The 19,230-nt window shown below is 41.8% G+C and overlaps 1 protein-coding gene across 1 annotated transcript in view; it reads right to left on the reverse strand.

Annotated features, from left to right (window-relative positions):
• The window catches only part of ENTREP2 (endosomal transmembrane epsin interactor 2), an 878,750-nt gene that overhangs the window by 158,941 nt on the left and 700,579 nt on the right, over positions 1-19,230 (reverse strand). The window contains exon 5 of the mRNA XM_075855203.1: positions 2,341-2,448. Within this exon, the coding sequence (XP_075711318.1) occupies positions 2,341-2,448 (108 nt within the window). The remainder of the gene's footprint in view (positions 1-2,340; positions 2,449-19,230) is intronic.

Genomic DNA, 19,230 nt, shown 5'->3' on the forward strand with positions numbered 1-19,230 from the left:
ACCCTGGACAGTGACTACCGATCCCAATATACAGCAACCTGTCAAAAAAATAGAAGTTCATACTTACCGAGAACTCCCTGCTTCTGTCTCCAGTCCGGCTTCCCAGGATGACGTTTCAGTCTTAGTGACGGCTGCAGCCAATCACAGGCTGCAGCGGTCACATGGACTGCCGCGTCATCCAGAGAGGTCGGGCTGGATGCCGAAAGAGGGACGCGTCACCAAGACAACGGCCGGTAAGTATGAAATTTGTTTACCTTCACTAGGGAAAGTGCTGTCCCTTCTCTCTATCCTGCACTGATAATAGAGAGAAGGGAAGCACTTTTACCGCAGTCCGCAGCAGCTAGTCCGCATCAATTTACTGCACATTTTGGGCAGATCCGCAGCCGTAATCAGCAAACCGGATTAGGTGCGGCATTGATGCGGACAGTTGCGGAGGAATTCCGCCACGTGGGGGCATGCCCTAAGGCCGGTGCCTTAGTCCATTAGCAAACTAGGGCCACATGTTATTTCTAAAAATTTCAGAATCTATGTAATATATTTTTGGTTGTATTTCTCTGGTAAAACCGTCTGTGTTACAGAAAAAATTGATTAAAAATTAATTTCTGCAAAAAAATGCAATTTGGAAATTTCAACTCCACTTGGCTTTAATTCCTGTGAAATGCCTAAAGGTTTAAGAAACTTTCTAAATGCTGTTTTAAATACTTTGAGGGGTGCAGTTTTTTTTAAATGGGGTGATTTATTGTGGTTTGTAAAGTATTGGCCCGTCAAAGCCACTTCAGAACTGAACAGGTCCCTGAAAAAATAGCCTTTTGAAATTTACTTGAAAATTTGAGAAATTTCTTTTCAAGTTATAATCCTTGTAATGTCCTAGAAAAATAAAAGGATGTAAAAAAACAAGGCCAATCTTAAGTAGAAATATGGAAAATATTAATTAGCAATTGTGTGGTATAACTATCTGTCTTACAAGCAGATGCATTTAAATTTATAAAAATGCTAATTTTTGCAATTTTTCACTACATTTTGGTGTTTTTCACAATTAAATACTGAATGTATCGACTAAATTTTACGACTAACAATCTCAGAATTGCTTAAATAGGTGAAAGCGTTCCAAAGTTATTGCCACAAAGTGACACGTCAGATTTGAAAAATTAGGCTCTGTCAGGAAGGTCAAAACTGGCCACAGCGGTGATTAAATAAGTATGAAGCCTTTTTTTAAATGCTGACGTAGTATCTGCCATTACAGCCTTTTTGGGTAGCAATTTCTATAGTTTGACTAATTTTACTGTAAAGAGCCCCATCCTATATTGATGTCTGAATCGCCCTTCCTTCACAATTAATGAATGTCCCCTGGTCCTTTGTAAAGAATAAATCATGTGGTAGTTCTTTGCATTGACCACACATATACTTATACAGTACATGTTGATAAGACCACCCCTCAGACATATGTTTTCCATGCTGAGCAAGCCCAATTCCTAGCCTTTCATTGTGAGAGACGGCTTATCCCATTTAATAATCTAGTCGCCCACCTTTGAACACTCTCTTGCTCTCCTATATCCTTTTTACAACGCAGAGCTCAAAACGGAATCCTATATTCAAGATTTGGCCTTACCAGGGATTTATAGAGGGGTAATACTACATTTGAATCACAGGTTTTTATCTCTCATTTTATACTCCAAAAAAACGTACTTGCTTTTGCAGCTGCTGGTTGACATTGAGCACTACTGCTTAGCTTACTTGTAATCAGAATACCCTGGTCCTCCTTTTATTCTGTTATCCCTAGTTTTATTTTTGTATTTTTAAATTAATTGTTATTGGTTTTAATACAATAACAAGGCATAAGAAGAAAATTATCCATTTTACATATCTTATACCCTGTTTTATTCCATTTAATGTATATGACCTAGTTGCATTACCTTACATTTATCAACACTAAAATTCAAGAAAACTAATTAGGGCACTTCAATTAATAGTGGCATACTGCTGAACAGTCCCACCGATATGCCTATACAGTTACATGCATCTGCCACTGACATTATACATACATCCGGTATACTTTTTTTTTAATACAATCGAATTGAAAAGTGTAGTCAACTATGATTTTCAACAGAGTTAAGGCTGTTAGGCAAACATATGCCAAAATGACACCACTTTGGCATACGTTTGGCTATTAAAGTCCATGGGCACATCAGGCGAATACTGTACAATGGGAGATTTTTCTGGCATATATACCAACTGTGCACCACAAACATTATGTGAATTAAGCTGTAGTGGTTACAAAGAAAAGTGTATTATGATTTTTAAACACAACCAATGGTTCTGAATCCTTTCCATATTACTTACCAGCTGTAGAACATCAGCAGAAACCATCTGCATGCAGCACATTGCTGTGGCCAAAGCACAGACAATTGTAGAGATGATATTCAGAGCACAGACACTGAACAACAGGTCCTGAAAAAAAGATGCAAAGAAAACCATCAGGTTTTGTCCTATAAATGCATGTGACGGGACTGCAAACATATTTAATTGGTTTGATAATAGCGGCTTTCACTTGATATCTAATCAGTGTTGGATTAATTAGTTTGCACTGTCGCTTATTCAGATCTTAACCCTTACGAGTTAACTCAGGACACTAATATATCACAATTCTGCATTAGCCAACATCACAGCATATTACCATAAATTATTATTATTTCCATGTGAATCTAGCTTTACTGGATTACTGATGCTGTAGAAAAAATAATGATGATTAAGAGAGCATAGAGCAGCTTCAGACAATATTGTCTGAGAAATGTATGCATAAAGCTTGTCCCCCAAATAAAGACTAGAGCCCTAAAATGTGATTTAAATGGCTACCTTGTAAGGCAGTTTCTCAGAAAGTAAGATACTGTAAACAAGACTCAAAATATTCCAAAAAAAGTTGTATTCATGGCACTTCACATATCTCAGCTGGAGACCTAACCCTGTGCTGGTGGCGCCCAATTGATCTGACATTTCGCAATGGCATTATCAAAAACCTGGATTCATGTCTGTTGGTGAGTCAGATACTGACTTCAGGATTGCTTCCTAATCAGGGTTCCCTGGCATTGTCGGGTTCATTGAAACCTTGTCAGCTTGTACGAAGGAGACAGCAGCAGCAGCAAGAGATGTCACTTTTATAGTAGGGATGGCACACTGATTTCATCCTTCTCATAGATGCATGGCATGGTGCCAGGCAAGTATAGAATATAAAATGTTTTTCCTGTTCTACACCAAACTTTTTTGAAATAGAAATAGCAATAGGGGTTCCCCTGGATTTTATTTTTTTGTTGATCCCCAAGTTAATAAGGATTAGTATTACTGGACTCAGGGGTGTAACTAGGAAAGACTGGGTCCCATAGCAAACTTTTGACTGAGGCCCCCCCTCCGCTGGGTATCACAAAACCCCCCCTTGTAGATAGTGCCTCCCTATAGATTTCACCACACAGCGCCCCACTATATATAGCACCATACACAGCCCCCTGTAGATAACGTCTTACAGCCCCAATCCCCCTGTAGATAACGTCATACAGCCCCCTGTAGATAACGCCATACAGCCCCCTGTAGATAACGCCATACTGACCCCCTGTAGATAACGCCATACAGGCCCCCACTGTAGATAACGCCAGAGTCCCCCCTGTAGATAACGCCATACAGGGTCCCCCTGTAGATAACGCCATACAGAGTCCCCCCTGTAGATAACGCCATACAGAGTCCCCCCTGTAGATAACGCCATACAGAGTCCCCCCTGTAGATAACGCCATACAGACCCCCCCTGTAGATAATGCCATACTGACCCCCCTGTAGATAACGCCAGAGTCCCCCCTGTAGATAACGCCATACATAGTCCCCCCTGTAGATAACGCCATACAGAGTCCCCCCTGTAGATAACGCCATACAGAGTCCCCCCTGTAGATAACGCCATACAGACCCCCCCTGTAGATAATGCCATACTGACCCCCCCTGTAGATAATGCCAGAGTCCCCCCTGTAGATAACGCCATACAGAGTCCCCCCTGTAGATAACGCCATACAGAGTCCCCCCTGTAGATAACGCCATACAGAGTCCCCCCTGTAGATAACGCCATACAGAGTCCTCCCTGTAGATAACGCCATACAGACCCCCCTGTAGATAATGCCATACTGACCCCCCCTGTAGATAACGCCAGAGTCCCCCCTGTAGATAACGCCATACAGAGTCCCCCCTGTAGATAACGCCATACAGAGTCCCCACTGTAGATAACGCCATACAGAGTACCCCCTGTAGATAACACCATACAGACCCCCCCTGTAGATAATGCCATACTGACCCCCCTGTAGATAACGCCAGAGTCCCCCCTGTAGATAACGCCATACATAGTCCCCCCTGTAGATAACGCCATACAGAGTCCCCCCTGTAGATAACGCCATACAGAGTCCCCCCTGTAGATAACGCCATACAGACCCCCCCTGTAGATAATGCCATACTGACCCCCCCTGTAGATAACGCCAGAGTCCCCCCTGTAGATAACGCCATACAGAGTCCCCCCTGTAGATAACGCCATACAGAGTCCCCCCTGTAGATAACGCCATACAGAGTCCCCCCTGTAGATAACGCCATACAGAGTCCTCCCTGTAGATAACGCCATACAGACTCCCCTGTAGATAATGCCATACTGACCCCCCCTGTAGATAACGCCAGAGTCCCCCCTGTAGATAACGCCATACAGAGTCCCCCCTGTAGATAACGCCATACAGAGTCCCCACTGTAGATAACGCCATACAGAGTCCCCCTGTAGATAACACCATACAGACCCCCCCTGTAGATAACGCCATACAGACCCCCCCTGTAGATAACGCCAGAGTCCCCCCTGTAGATAACGCCATACAGAGTCCCCTCTGTAGATAACGCCATACAGAGTAGCCCTGTAGATAACGCCATACAGAGTCCCCCCTGTAGATAACGCCATACAGACCCCCCTAGTGCGATGCATTGCCACACACAGGTAAAATAATTCAATTAATTATCATATTATAATAATTTAATGTAAACAGTGAGAAGTATAATATGTCCTCTGTGTTAAGCTACACCAATATTGGAATAATAAACAATTTCTAATCAATATTAGTATTAGATGTATCCCCACAGATTAATCCTAAAGTAGTTGAGCAAACTACACGTTGTTTCTTTGGTCTATATATATATAATTGTATCTTAAATTGTATCATATGTGGTTAAAGGAGGTATTCATTAGCATACATATGTTCTGCAAAGTTAGCAACGTGAAAACAAACTATACGACAGATCTGTAGTCCCTGCACATACTGAAATTAGATATATAAAAACAGAAACATATACAGTACACTACCATCTCTGCCCTCTGTACACAATAAGTGTCCCAAGACATTCTCGTGCATTTAAAAATTAGCTAAATTGGTGTTGCTATGGCTGATACAGCGTGACGCCACTGAAGGGGTTGTTCCTACAAAAGACATGCATCCCCTATCCACAGGATAGGGGATACATGTGTGATCGCTGGGACGCCCAGCGATAAGGAGACTGGGCGACCGAAAGTCCCCCGAAGTTCTCCATGACAAACATCGGACTTCCGGGGTCTGTCTGCAGCTCCATAGAAATTAATTGTGCACTGGTCGCGCTTGTGCACATGCGTGACCAGCGCACCTTTCATTTTTATTGAACTGTGCAGACTGCGGAAGTCTGAGGTTAGTCATGGAGAATTTGGGGGGACTTTCGGTCCCCCGTTCTCCTTATCGCTGCCAGCGATCACACATGTATCCCCTATGTTGTGAATAGGGGATACATCTCTTTTGTAGGACAAACTACAGGCCATTTTTCTTTGGGGGGGGGGCGCTATATGGCGCTATCTACAGGGGGGTCTATATGGCATTATCTACGGGGGGGTCTGTATGGCGTTATCTACGGGGGGTTCTGTGTGGTGTTATCTACAGGGGGGTCTGTATGGTGTTATCTACAGGGGGGTCTGTATGGCATTATTTACAGGGGGGTTCTGTATGGTGTTATCTACAGGGGGTCTGTATGACGTTATCTACAGGGGGGTCTGTATGGCATTATCTACAGGTGGGCTCTGTATGGTGTTATCTATAGGGGGGTTCTATATGGCATTATCTACAGGGGGGACTCTGTATGGCGTTATCTACAGGGGGGTCTGTATGGTGTTATCTACAGGGGGGTCTGTATGGTGTTATGTACAGGGGGGTCTGTATGGCGTTATCTACAGGGTGGACTCTGTATGGCGTTATCTACAGGGGCGACTCTGTATGGCGTTATCTACAGGGGGGACTCTGTGTGGCGTTATCTACAGGGGGGACTCTGGCGTTATCTACAGGGGGCGTATGTATGGCGACAGGGTAATGAACATACAGACAAGCAGTAGAAGACTGACTAAGGGCTGAGCATTTCATTGAATTCAGTCTTCTACTGCTTGTCTGTATGTTCATTACCCTGCACATAAACCAATCACGTTCTCCGAATATTCACAGCGCAATCAATCTGAAAGTTTACAGTGCTTGGGAATAAGTGACTGGGGCAGAAGAGGGTGGAGGTGCAGTCTTATATAGTGGATCGAGCGGGTTCCCCAGCAGCATTTAAAAAAAACAGGATCCTGACCTGTCCACAGAGTTTAAGGCAGCACAGAGTATTTCAGGAGATGAGCGTGCGGATCTTGTGCGGGGTGGTGACTTGCCAATCATGTTAAGGTGTTATTGAGGACAGGAGTGGAGGAGAGGTAACAGACTGAGAGCTATGCAATGGTAAGAGCAGAGTTCACAGAAGCACAGAATATTTCAGGAGAGGAGCGTGCAGATGTTGAGGAGTGTATGACGCTGACTGGTCACTGATTGGTCAGCGTCATACACATAAACACGCCCAGTTAAAAACACAATACACGCCCAGTTGTCCATTTCAAAGCTCATTTGCATATATATAAAATAGCTCATAACTTGGCCAAAAATGAAAGTTTTTTAAAAAAAATAAATGTTGCTGTTATCTACATTGCAGCGCCGATCACATGCAATAGGAGCTAGGGGTTTGAGAATCTGGTGACAGAGCCTCTTTAAAATCACTGGTAGTAAAATAGAGTTGAGAGAGGAAAAGAGCAGATTCTAGGCACTGACTTTGACTTTCAAACAGATGTAGGAGTAGACATGGTTGTAGTGATGTAGCTTCTTCTTTGTGTCAGAAACTAAAGACTGAAACATAAATGTTCGAGACTGAAGTATAAATGCTCGAGCCTACAGGTATTACACATAAGGAGCAGAATCCAAGTTTTCCTTTTTGACTGGAGGAATGCTTTCATTTTAAATAGGTTTGTTGCAACACAAACATTACGCCAACATTACTAGAGATAATGCTGCCATATTGCTTGACAAAATCCATACTAACATGAGACTCCTGACTGCTAATCATGAGAGGGCTTTATCATATGCAGAAGTAGGGCACACCTGCCTTTCCTACAGTGAAAGGTTACAGCGCAGCAATACAAAATAAAACAATTAGCATTTCACTTTGAAGGTATGAATAAAGAAACATAATTACCGTGAAAGATCATGCTAATCAGCCATAAGTACTATGTTTATAGTTACCACGGCAATGCTAATCAGTGCTCAGCATTCTAACAAAACAGCTTGTGCTCATCACGGATCTTTCCTATTGATTCATATTGATTTTTCTTTGACATAATAATGTGTTTTCGGGTTTCTTTTTTAAAGCATAGTTGAGAAAATAGAATATTTTAATATGAAAGGTTTCCAATAATACTGTCTAAACTGAGGCGAGATTCCAGGGTTGCAGAGCAACATTGAAAGAAAACCCACTCCAAGGAAAACTTTGCAACATACTGTTAAGCACTTCTTAACTTCAAAATTCTGCAATTACTTCTGCTAAACAGGACCACTTCACTAGTGTCATATCTTCTCTGTCCTGCAAACGCAAACGATTATTCAACACTCCCTCCCACACCATCCCACATCTCTCATCTCAGCTAAGCATTTGCCAAACATTTCAAACACAAAATTAGAGCAAGCTTCATCCTACAGTCCCTACGACCCCTCTTCACAACTGCTCAGCACTCTTCTCCCATAATCTGATTCTTCAGCATTACTGATGAAAATCTTTCCACCCTACTCTCCAAATTACACCTCACCACATGTGCAGTTCACCCAATTCCATCCCAGCTCATCCCTAACCTTACTACTGGATTAATATTAGCCCTTACCAACCTCTTCAATCTATCACTATCTACTAGCATCTTCCCTTCTTGGTGTAACCATCACACCCATCCTTAAGAAGCCATCCCTCGGCCTGTCCTCTTGTCCAACGATCACCCCATCTCACTACCTTTACCGGTCTTCCCACCTCTCATGCAATTCTCTTTTTTACCATTTACAATCTGGCTTCTGACATTACTGCCTTCGACACAGTCGACCCCTCCCTCCTGTTACAAATGCTCTCATCTCTGGCCCTCTCCTGGATCTCCTTATACCTCACTGACTAAACATTCAGTTTCTTCCACTTCCACTCCCACCACCTCATCATCCTGTCCTCTTTCTGTTGGTGTCCCTCAAAGCTCTTTGATTAGGACCCTTATCTCATTTGTCATCTCCATTTACAACTTTGGCCTGGGACATCTCCTAAAATTTGTTGGCTGTCAGTACCACTTCTGACGACACTCAATTTACCTCTCTGGCCCAGATGTAATCTCTCTGCTTTCCAGAGTTTCAGAGTGTCTAACAGCTATATCCTCCTTCATAAGCTTCGAAATACACTTGAAATACGACTACCGACAGCTCCCATTGGATTTCATTGGGAAATATACTGCGTAGTTCATAAGAGGTGACAAGTCGGTTTTACAAACTGGTTTTTCCCATTGACACTTCAAATAGCACTTCAAAAATGCTTGGAAAAATCAAAAACACTTAAAAAATCAGCTCCAAAAATACCTGGATTTTAGTGGCTTTTTCTCTTAAAATGAGCCTCATAGTTTGAATAGTGCCTAACATACAATAAAGCCAAACTAAAAGTCTGATGCAAACATAGTTTGGGGGGAAAAAATGACCAAGCTTACTTTAACTCTTAAATGGGTTGTCCAACACCATGAAATTAAAAAAAAAACTGCTTAAAAGGTGTAAAGTAACAAAAGAATGTATACTCAACTTATCAATCCCCTGCTGCTCCAAAGCCGATGCTTCCCAATTACCCGCCGATCTCTGTTCTTTTTGCTCCACCTACCACATGACGACACGTCATTTGGCGACATTGCTTAGGATACCGCTACAACCAGTAATTGGGTGTAAAGTGTCGAAACTTTATCGCTGGAGCAGGAAGAACAGGGGATTGATAAGGTGAGTATTATTACTTTTGTTATTTTACACCATTGTAAGAAGTTGTTTTTTTAAATTCATGGGTAGCACAGCCCCTTTAATGAATATGTCCTGTATATATATGCCCCTGTTGTGATTCTTATCAGCTTAAAAGTTAGGGAAGGACCTAAAAAAGTAAACACTACGTCATAATCATAGCAGTAGCTTAACAAGTTCATTATTTGTGATGCCAGCTCATAATGGGATCACTGTTTCATTAAAAGTAGAAGAAGAGTAGAGGACATTAAAAGTAGAAGAGGAGTAGAGGACATAATTGAGAGAGCCAAATGTCAATAACTATACATAACAGTTTTGTGTTTTTTAAGAACTTTGTGCCCTATCTAGGTAATTATTAATTTCCCATCCCTCTATTTTAGTTAATTTTAGTTTAATTTTATTATAATGCTGAGTTGATGCACCCATTATTTCTATCAAATCATGTAAATGCATATATCTGGTGAATGTGTGTCAGACAGTTTTTTTAAACGATTTGTTTTCATTTTGATCTTTGATTATTGACATCGTTGACTAATGTCTAGAGAAGTGGTCTCCAACTTGTGACTTTACAGCTATTGTGAAACTATAACTCTCAGCTTGCCCTAACAGCTTTGCAGCTGGGAGTTTAACTTTTACAACCACAGGAGAACCACAGGTTGGAGATAACTGATCTACTGTGTGTTCAGGCGCTGATGAGTAAAATATGGGCGAAATTATAATTATATTTATAAACCGCAAAATGAAAAGGCTATGTTCTTCATGCTTCATCCTTGCAGATGATCTTTCTAAAGCAGACACATATAATTATGTCTTGAACTGAATACAGAGCAGTAGCGTGGACCAGACCAGCTTCTCAGTATGTTTAACAGATGCCTCAAGGGCTTACTTAGTTCATTTTATAGATATAAAACAATTTGCTGTGCAAGGAATAATACAACTCTCGGAAGGGCAAGATGACTCGAAATGCACTGTACTACAGCTCAGTTTCAAGATGTAACCTACAGATGATAAACTCTTGCTTGACTGCACTCAATGCTTTCCCAAGAGCGGCATGCAGAACAGGTTTAGTAGCAGAGGACACCTCTGCATACGTTATATGTAATGATGCACAGCAGTCTAGATTTGTCTCTACTTGTACCATCACAGATATTACTGTAAGTACACAGTAATGCTACGTACTTCTCTTTGGAAAATCAACTATGTGACATAGTGTCATCCTCTAGATTACATATTGGCATGATGTTCATAATAATGTGATGACCATTTACTTGAATATACAAAATGGAGTGAATATATATATATATATATATATATATATATATATATATATATACATACACATACACATATATATAGTCATTTTCATTGCACATTGCACATTTACAGGCACTTCTTGCTTCTGAGCTGTTGGATCTTTAGATTTTACTGTTCCCTAAATTGCCACAACATGACATCTAGTCTTGTGATGTTATTAAATGATTATATAGTGCCCCATTTTTCATTTACTACATATGGTCAAGTAGCAAATGTAAGCAAATTGTTTCCCTCTGTAGCTATGCGTAGATATATGTGCTTTTCAAATTTGGACTCAAATATTAGCAAATGTGACCGCTACCACTACATTTTGTTTGGGACTTATATATAACAAACCATAGAACCAATTTAAGATGCATTATAAAGGTTTAGATATCTGTATAAGTGATACAATTGTAGCCAATGTGATGCTCCCACAAGTGAATGGTTCATTACAAGACACATCTATGATAACTATACTGTAGCGAACTGTGCACCTGTGTGACCATCACATGACCAGAGGAAATGTTACAATTATGGAACTAAACAATGACGTTTCCTATTGAATAACTCGAAGATGAGATTTTGAAACCTGTGAGGAATTGACACAGAAAGTATTTTAGAAAACGGTATAGCTTTTCATTATACAATGAATAACCTTTTTTTGATGACACTATAAGGGCGGGTTCACACATAGCGGAATTTCACTTAAATTCCGCTGCGGACACTCCGCAGCGTTAATCCGCAGCGGAGCCGTTTCTCCATTGACTTTCACTTTAATTTAGCAGTGTTCGTTTACACGATGCGTACAATTCCGCTGCGGAGCATAGGCTGCGGAGCGGAATTTGGTGTCCGCAGCATGCTCTGTCTGTTGCGGAGCAGTGGCGGACTGGTTGCGGACTCATGGCGGAATTTCTCCATTGACTTCAATGGAGAGTCAAAATTCCGCAATGAAGTCCGCAGATCTTATGTGTGCTGCGGAGCGTATTGTTTTTACTACCATGACATTTCTTCATTCTGGCTGGACCTATGTATTTCTAGGTCTACAGCCAGACTGAGGAAGTCAATGGGGCTCCCGTAATGACGGGAGCGTTGCTAGGAGACGTCTGTAAATAGTCACTGTCCAGGGTGCTGAAAGAGTTACGCGATCGGCAGTAACTGTTTCTGCACCCGGGACAGTGACTACCGATCTCAATATACATGTATCTGTAAAAAAACATATAAGTTCATACTTACCGAGAACTCCCTGCGTCTGTCTCCAGTCCGGCCTCCCAGGATGACGTTTCAGTGTAAGTGACGGCTGCAGCCAATCACAGGCCAAGCACAGGCTGCAGCGGTCACATGGACTGGAGCGTCATCCAGGGAGGTCGGGCCGGATGCCGAAAGAGGGACGCGTCACCAAGACAACGGGCGGTAAGTATGAATTTCTTTGACTTTCACTAGGGAAAGTGCTGTCCCTTCTCTCTATCCTGCACTGAATAGGGAGAAGAGAAGCACTTTTCCTGCAGTCCGCAGCGGCCAGTCCGCATCAATTTTCTGCACATTTTGTGCAGATCCGCTGCAGAATCTGCAACGCAGATTCTGTGCGGCATTGATGCGGACAGTTGCGGAGGAATTCCGCCATGTGTGGTCATGCCCTAACACTACTTTTTGGGTTGTCATTGCCCTCCAATAATTTAGGGAAGTTTGTTTAATTTTAATCAAAAATATTAACAACAAGGCTACGCGATGTGGAGTTCACAAAACGGATACGACTTCAACAGTGCATTTAACTATTTACACAAATTGTTTATTGTAATTTATTAAAATGCTTTTATCTGGATCAAACAAAAAAAACATCAGTAAATTCACCTTAAAAAGCATGTGTAGTTTAGTGATAGCTCCAGCAGGAGATTATACTATTTATTAATGCAACAAAAACACAATCCACTACCACTACTGCAGTGTCTTTTTTTTTTTTTACATTTATTTCATACGATAAACCAAAATTTCAGCCACATAAATAAATTCAGACATGGGACTTAAACTTCTCCAGTCTAAGGATATAGGAATATATAAGAATATATCAGAGTAGTTTCCCATATAAAAAATATGAATCTTATTTTATATCAAATTAAAATACCATACACAAAATTACATTGGATGGAAAAACACTTGAAATACTAAACACGTTACTAATCCCACAAGTCAAGACCTATGACATACTATAATATTAATTAATTAGGAAATAGAATCCTATGTAGGTATTTATGATCCACTACTTTGCTACTCCAATAAGTTAACTACCTAGCCTTAAAGTCGACCGTAACACAAATATGCGTAGAGTGCAAAGTCTCAATGTGGACAACAAAATCTGAGCTAGTAGAGATGCCAATATGCTCTGAAAATCCCTCAATTAAAACTATCATGCCATAGGTATCAACTCTGAATGTCAGCATAAATATTACACATCCTAAATGACAGTTCGTGTCCATGGCTCTGCCACAATGCGCGTTTTGCATGTGCTTCGTCATAAATTAGTTTTTTTTTCATATGGGTGTTTCAGGAAAAATACTGTATTTGGCTCTGCACATGACATCCTATTATACAAGCTTCCACTAAACCCAGGTCTGACTCCAGGTTTATGTGGGACCTTGGGCGACACAAAGGTAGGCCCCTTTGCGGGGGAACTCACAGCAGCAGTAAAATGGCAAAAAATGTCACTTTGTGCCCCATATAGACATTAGGCCCTGTTTATGCCCCCATATATAAGTTATGCCCCCAGTTTGTACCCCATAAATTTAGTGCCCTCTGTAGATAGTGCCACACAATACCCTTCCATGTAGTGCCACAGTCCCCCTACCAGATAGTGCCACACAGCCCCCTCCTCCCAGATACTGCCACACAGCCCCCTCTATGGTAGTGCCACACAGCCCCACTCCCAGGTAGTGCCACACAGCCCTAGTCCCAGGTAGTGCTACACAGCCCCCTCCAAGGTAGTGCGACACAGCCCCCACCCCCAGGTAGTGCCACACAGCCACTCCTCCCAGGTAGTGCCACACAGCCCACTCCTTCCATGTAGTGGCACACAGCCCCCCTCCCTGGTAGTGCCACACAGCCCACCTCCCTGGTAGTGCCACATAGCCCCCTCCCTGTAGGTAGCACCTTTGGGGTTCCCTCTAGGAGTGGAATCCCCAGCCAGAGCATTGCCAACGCTCTGACTGGGGATTCCGCTTCAGGAGAAGCCTCTGATGGCACTGTCCATATATGGACAGTGTTGTCAGGGGCAACCCCAGAGCCATAGTCCCGGGAAGAGCACTACTAGCACTCTGCCTTGGACTCCTCTCCTGATGACATCACTGTCCATATATAGACAGTGATGCCATGACGACAGCAGCGTCAGCACCCGGCAGCAGGTGGGCCCCCCAAGGGTAGTGGGCTCCGGCACTTGCCCGGGTTTGCCGAATTAGACGCCAGCCCTGGCTAAACCAATAACAAATCACTCCTCTGTTCCATTCATTTTCAAGATATTTGATTTAACATTTTACATGTCTATGTAAATATAGCATATCTGAAAACATGGCATTAAACAAAAAAAACAAAAAGATATTAATTTATATTTTTAATAATGTCCCTATTTATTCAGCTCTCTGCATATTTATATATATTGAATATAATCTGTTGTGATATGAGTGTTATTAAAGAGCTATTATTTTTTGTGATGGCTAATCTGTTAATCATATGCTGGTTGCTATGATCACTATTCCCGGTTAAAGGTCATAAGGGGATTAAGGATTTCTACGCATCTCTTGGAACAGATAAAAAAAGCTTGGTGATTTCGCACTTCCTTTATAATGTTAATAAACAACAGAAACAGAAAAAACGGTGATTAATCACACTAATATTTACAGTACAAAGATAATCCAAATTATCATTAAAACTGAATTATAGGCTTAATTTCTTCATAATCTAACTATAAGTATTCAAATGCAATCATAAATAAAAGGTGTATGGTTAGTATGTTGGGGAAAAAAACCTTAAACTCAATCTAGGCCACGTCCGAACTTTCACATTGTATTTTCTGAGGTGTTTCTATGCTTCTTAACCCCAGAGAGTAGATGTGTCAGGTAACTAGTTACTAAGTAACTATCTAGTATGTGTTTTCAAAACTCAGAACCAAATTGAGCAGTGAGATAAATATCAGAATACAGGCTCAAAACTTAAAAGTAAGAAAGTATGCAATTTAGTTATCTCATAGCTCCTGTTTTGGTCCCCCACCGCCAGTCTTGTGTGCGCCCTGCTGCTCCTGTTTTTCCAATATCACTATGGACGGAAAATCAATACTGTTACGAGCAATTAACCGAGCCAATCACACAAAGTGCAACCACATTAGATGTCACTCAGTAAGCACGCAGGAACAACAGCGGTGCCAGGGGACGCGCGAGACTAGTAGAGGAAGATCATAGCGGAATCGGTAAGGTAACTATATTGCACGGTTAGTTTTTTGAATTTTGAGTCCATATGTCGATATTTTAAAACTTTTCAACCAATTGCAAATCAGTTTCTAGTATTTACTAACTGTGATTAATTGGGCATGGAAAAACTGCTTATCCAGTCCTAAAAACGTAATATTGTTACCAAGATTACTGCTTTCACTGAGTAACGATTAAATGTTCTACTGTCAAAGTGTCAAATCATTGTTTTACCATATCTGTTCTCAACAGTGTATGGCATTGATTTTGGATAGTTTGAGTTCGGATTGTCAACTACCTCAAACCTCAAAGTATAAATGAAATTGACTAGAAAGTCTATCAAGAACAAATTCTTGACTCTTCTTCTGCTTTTGTCTCGGTTGGCAAACATATAATTAACACAAGATCCATTCTAAAAAAATAATACCGTTTTTTTTCTTGATTTGCTCGAAAGTCATTTAATCTGTTTATTTCGATAAGATTTAGAATAATAATGCAAAACACGCTCAGATCATCCGCATTGAAACTGTGACTCATTTTACCCTCTGCTGGATTGAAAAGCCCATAGAATTTGTAATGTGCATTGAAACCTGGCTGCAGCACTTGGCATCTCTTCCCCGGAGTGAATACTTTTCTATTCCCTTTCTTTTATGATTTTTCAGATAATTAAAAAACATCCATCCTATGCCCAGTTGCTGGGGATATTTGATCTTGAATTAATTAAAAAATAGAATGAAGGCACAATCTATAACAATAAAACAACTTTAAGCACGAATGTCACCGATGCAAATTCTTAAATGTTGTGATTAAACTGGAGGAACATTCAGGGCTCGGTATAGCTGGTGTGATTATTGGTATATAGTATGCTACAGTTTTATAATAAGCCAATCCACTTGACACAACATAAATATCTTGGCATTTTCATGGAGTGATTTAAAATCAGTTTAATAAAACTGCATAACTTATATCTCACTTTACGTTAAGTGGATGATTAAGATGCTCTAATTTCGCTCATCTGAATCACGGCAAGAAAGTTGAAATAGAAAACTGTGATAAACAATTCTTTGCTGGGATAAATATGGGGTAATTTAGGTAGCTGCCCTGCAGTGGGAAAAAAAAGTACTTAGTAGTTACTGTGATATTTGCTTGATGTGATAGAATAACACTATTAAGGCATAGGGAGAGGGTTTACCTCCGAATATTTTCCTCATATAAAAAAAAACATTTAAATGCATATAATTATTTTATTTATTTTATGTCAGTTGGCATGTGTAATAAACTGGTCTCAAAAGATTTTAGTACCCATATTAAAGTGTATAATTTAAATGCTCCTGTTTCCAGAGTAACCTAAGATCACCCTAAAACCTTAAGGTGCTGTAAACTATTGCTGTTTGAAAAGTGTGATCAAAATCTGTGGGGTATACAGCAAGTAACTGGCCTACACAGTGCAGTTCAAATATACATATATATATATATATATATATATATATATATATATATATATATATATATATATATATATATATATATATATATATATATATATACAATGAAGGAAATAAGTATTTGATCCCTTGCTGATTTTGTAAGTTTGCCCACTGTCAAAGTCATGAACAGTCTAGAATTTTTAGGCTATGTTAATTTTACCAGTGAAAGATAGATTATATTAAAAAAAAACTGAAAATCACATTGTCAAAATTATATATATTTATTTGCATTGTGCACAGAGAAATAAGTATTTGATCCCCTACCAACTATTAAGAGTTCAGCCTCCTCCAGACCAGTTACACGCTCCAAATCAACTTGGTGCCTGCATTAAAGACAGCTGTCTTAAATGGTCACCTGTATAAAAGACTCCTGTCCACAGACTCAATGAATCCGTCTGACTTTAACCTCTACAACATGGGCAAGACCAAAGAGCTTTCTAAGGATGTCAGGGACAAGATTATAGACCTGCACAAGGCTTGAATGGGCTACAAAACCATAAGTAAGACGCTGGGTGAGAAGGAGACAACTGTTGGTGCAATAGTAAGAAAATGGAAGACATACAAAATGACTGTCAATTGACATCGATCTGGGGCTCCATGCAAAATCTCACCTCGTGGGGTATCCTTGATCCTGAGGAAGGTGAGAGCTCAGCCGAAAACTACACGGGGGGAACTTGTTAATGATCTCAAGGCAGCTGGGACCACAGTCACCAAGAAAACCATTGGTAACACATTACGCCGTAATGGATTAAAATCCTGCAGTGCCCGCAAGGTCCCCCTGCTCAAGAAGGCACATGTACAGGCCCGTCTGAAGTTTGCAAATGAACATCTGGATGATTCTGAGAGTGATTGGGAGAAGGTGCTGTGGTCAGATGAGACTAAAATTGAGCTCTTTGGCATTAACTCAACTCGCCGTGTTTGGAGGAAGAGAAATGCTGCCTATGACCCAAAGAACACCGTCCACACTGTCAACCATGGAGGTGGAAACATTATGTTTTGGGGGTGTTTCTCTGCTAAGGGCACAGGACTACTTCACCGCATCAATGGGAGAATGGATGGAGCCATGTACCGTCAAATCCTGAGTGACAACCTCCTTCCCTCCACCAGGACATTAAAAATGGCTCGTGGCTGGGTCTTCCAGCATGACAATGACCCGAAACATACAGCCAAGGCAACAAAGGAGTGGCTCAAAAAGAAGCACATTAAGGTCATGGAGTGGCCTAGCCAGTCTCCAGACCTTAATCCCATCGAAAACTTATGGAGGGAGCTGAAGATCCGAGTTGCCAAGCGACAGCCTTGAAATCTTAATGATTTACAGATGATCTGCAAAGAGGAGTGGGCCAAAATTCCATCTAACTGTAATGATAGGGGTAGGGAAACGGACAAGTGAGCCCTAATCTACCCGCCACTCTGTCCCTGCCTACTTGCAACGACCCGCCCTAGGCGACGGGGTAAAACTGGGCGGCGGTCCCTACGCTCAGTAAGTGCACGAGACAAAACATACAAGGGAATATAAAGCAAAGGGAAAGGGGCAGTTGCCCACGGCAACACCATGAGCAACAGAGTGGTGAACGAGCCAAGTCAAACCAGGAGAGCATGAGGTACCAAACGCAGAGCAGAAGAGTAGTCAGAAAGCCAGGGTCAGAATGGAGCAGGATCAAATTGCTAGGAGCTGTAGCTGGGCCAGGAAACCACACGAAAAGAATCACAAGCAAGGAGGAACAGGAAAGGCAGGTATAAATAGACAGAGGGCGGGAGCTAGCTGAGTCTGGCCAGGCTGCGATAGGCTCTCCCACTCCTAAGCCTGCCAGCCTGAGTGGTGGAAGCTGGAGTCAGTCTCAGAGAGATAGACTCAGGTGAAGACTGATTACCTAAGGAAGTTAACCCCGAAGCTGTGCCTCCCAGATCCTTTACAGTACCCCCCTTTTATGAGGGGCCACCGGACCCTTTCTAAGCGGACCTGGTTTACTGGGGAAACGAAGGTGGAACTTCCTGACCAATACCCCAGCGTGAACATCCCGGGCGGGTACCCAAGTCCTCTCCTCAGGCCCGTATCCTCTCCAATGGACCAGGTACTGGAGGGAGCCTTGGACCATCTTGCTGTCCACAATCTTGGCCACCTCGAATTCCACCCCCTCAGGGGTGAGAACGGGAACAGGAGGTTTCCTCGAGGGAGCCAAGGACGGGGAGCAGCGTTTAAGGAGGGAGGCATGAAACACGTCGTGTATACGAAAAGATGGGGGCAACTCCAGCCGGAAGGAGACAGGATTGAGGACTTCAATGACCTTATACGGCCCAATAAACCGGGGAGCAAACTTCTTGGACGGGACCTTAAGACGCAAGTTCCTAGATGATAACCACACCAGATCCCCGACCATAAACAAGGGGTTAGCAGAACGTTTTCTATCAGCCTGAGTTTTTTGTACGCTCTGGGACGCCTCTAGGTTCTTCTGAACCTGGGCCCAGACTGTGCACAGTTCCCGATGAACGACCTCTACCTCGGGATTGTTGGAACTACCAGGTGAAACGGAGGAGAACCGTGGATTAAACCCAAAATTACAGAAAAAGGGGGAGACCCCTGACGAGTTACTGACTCGGTTATTAAGGGAA

Source organism: Rhinoderma darwinii, chromosome 3 (genome assembly GCF_050947455.1).
Source record: "Rhinoderma darwinii isolate aRhiDar2 chromosome 3, aRhiDar2.hap1, whole genome shotgun sequence".
NCBI classification, from domain to species: domain Eukaryota; kingdom Metazoa; phylum Chordata; class Amphibia; order Anura; family Rhinodermatidae; genus Rhinoderma; species Rhinoderma darwinii.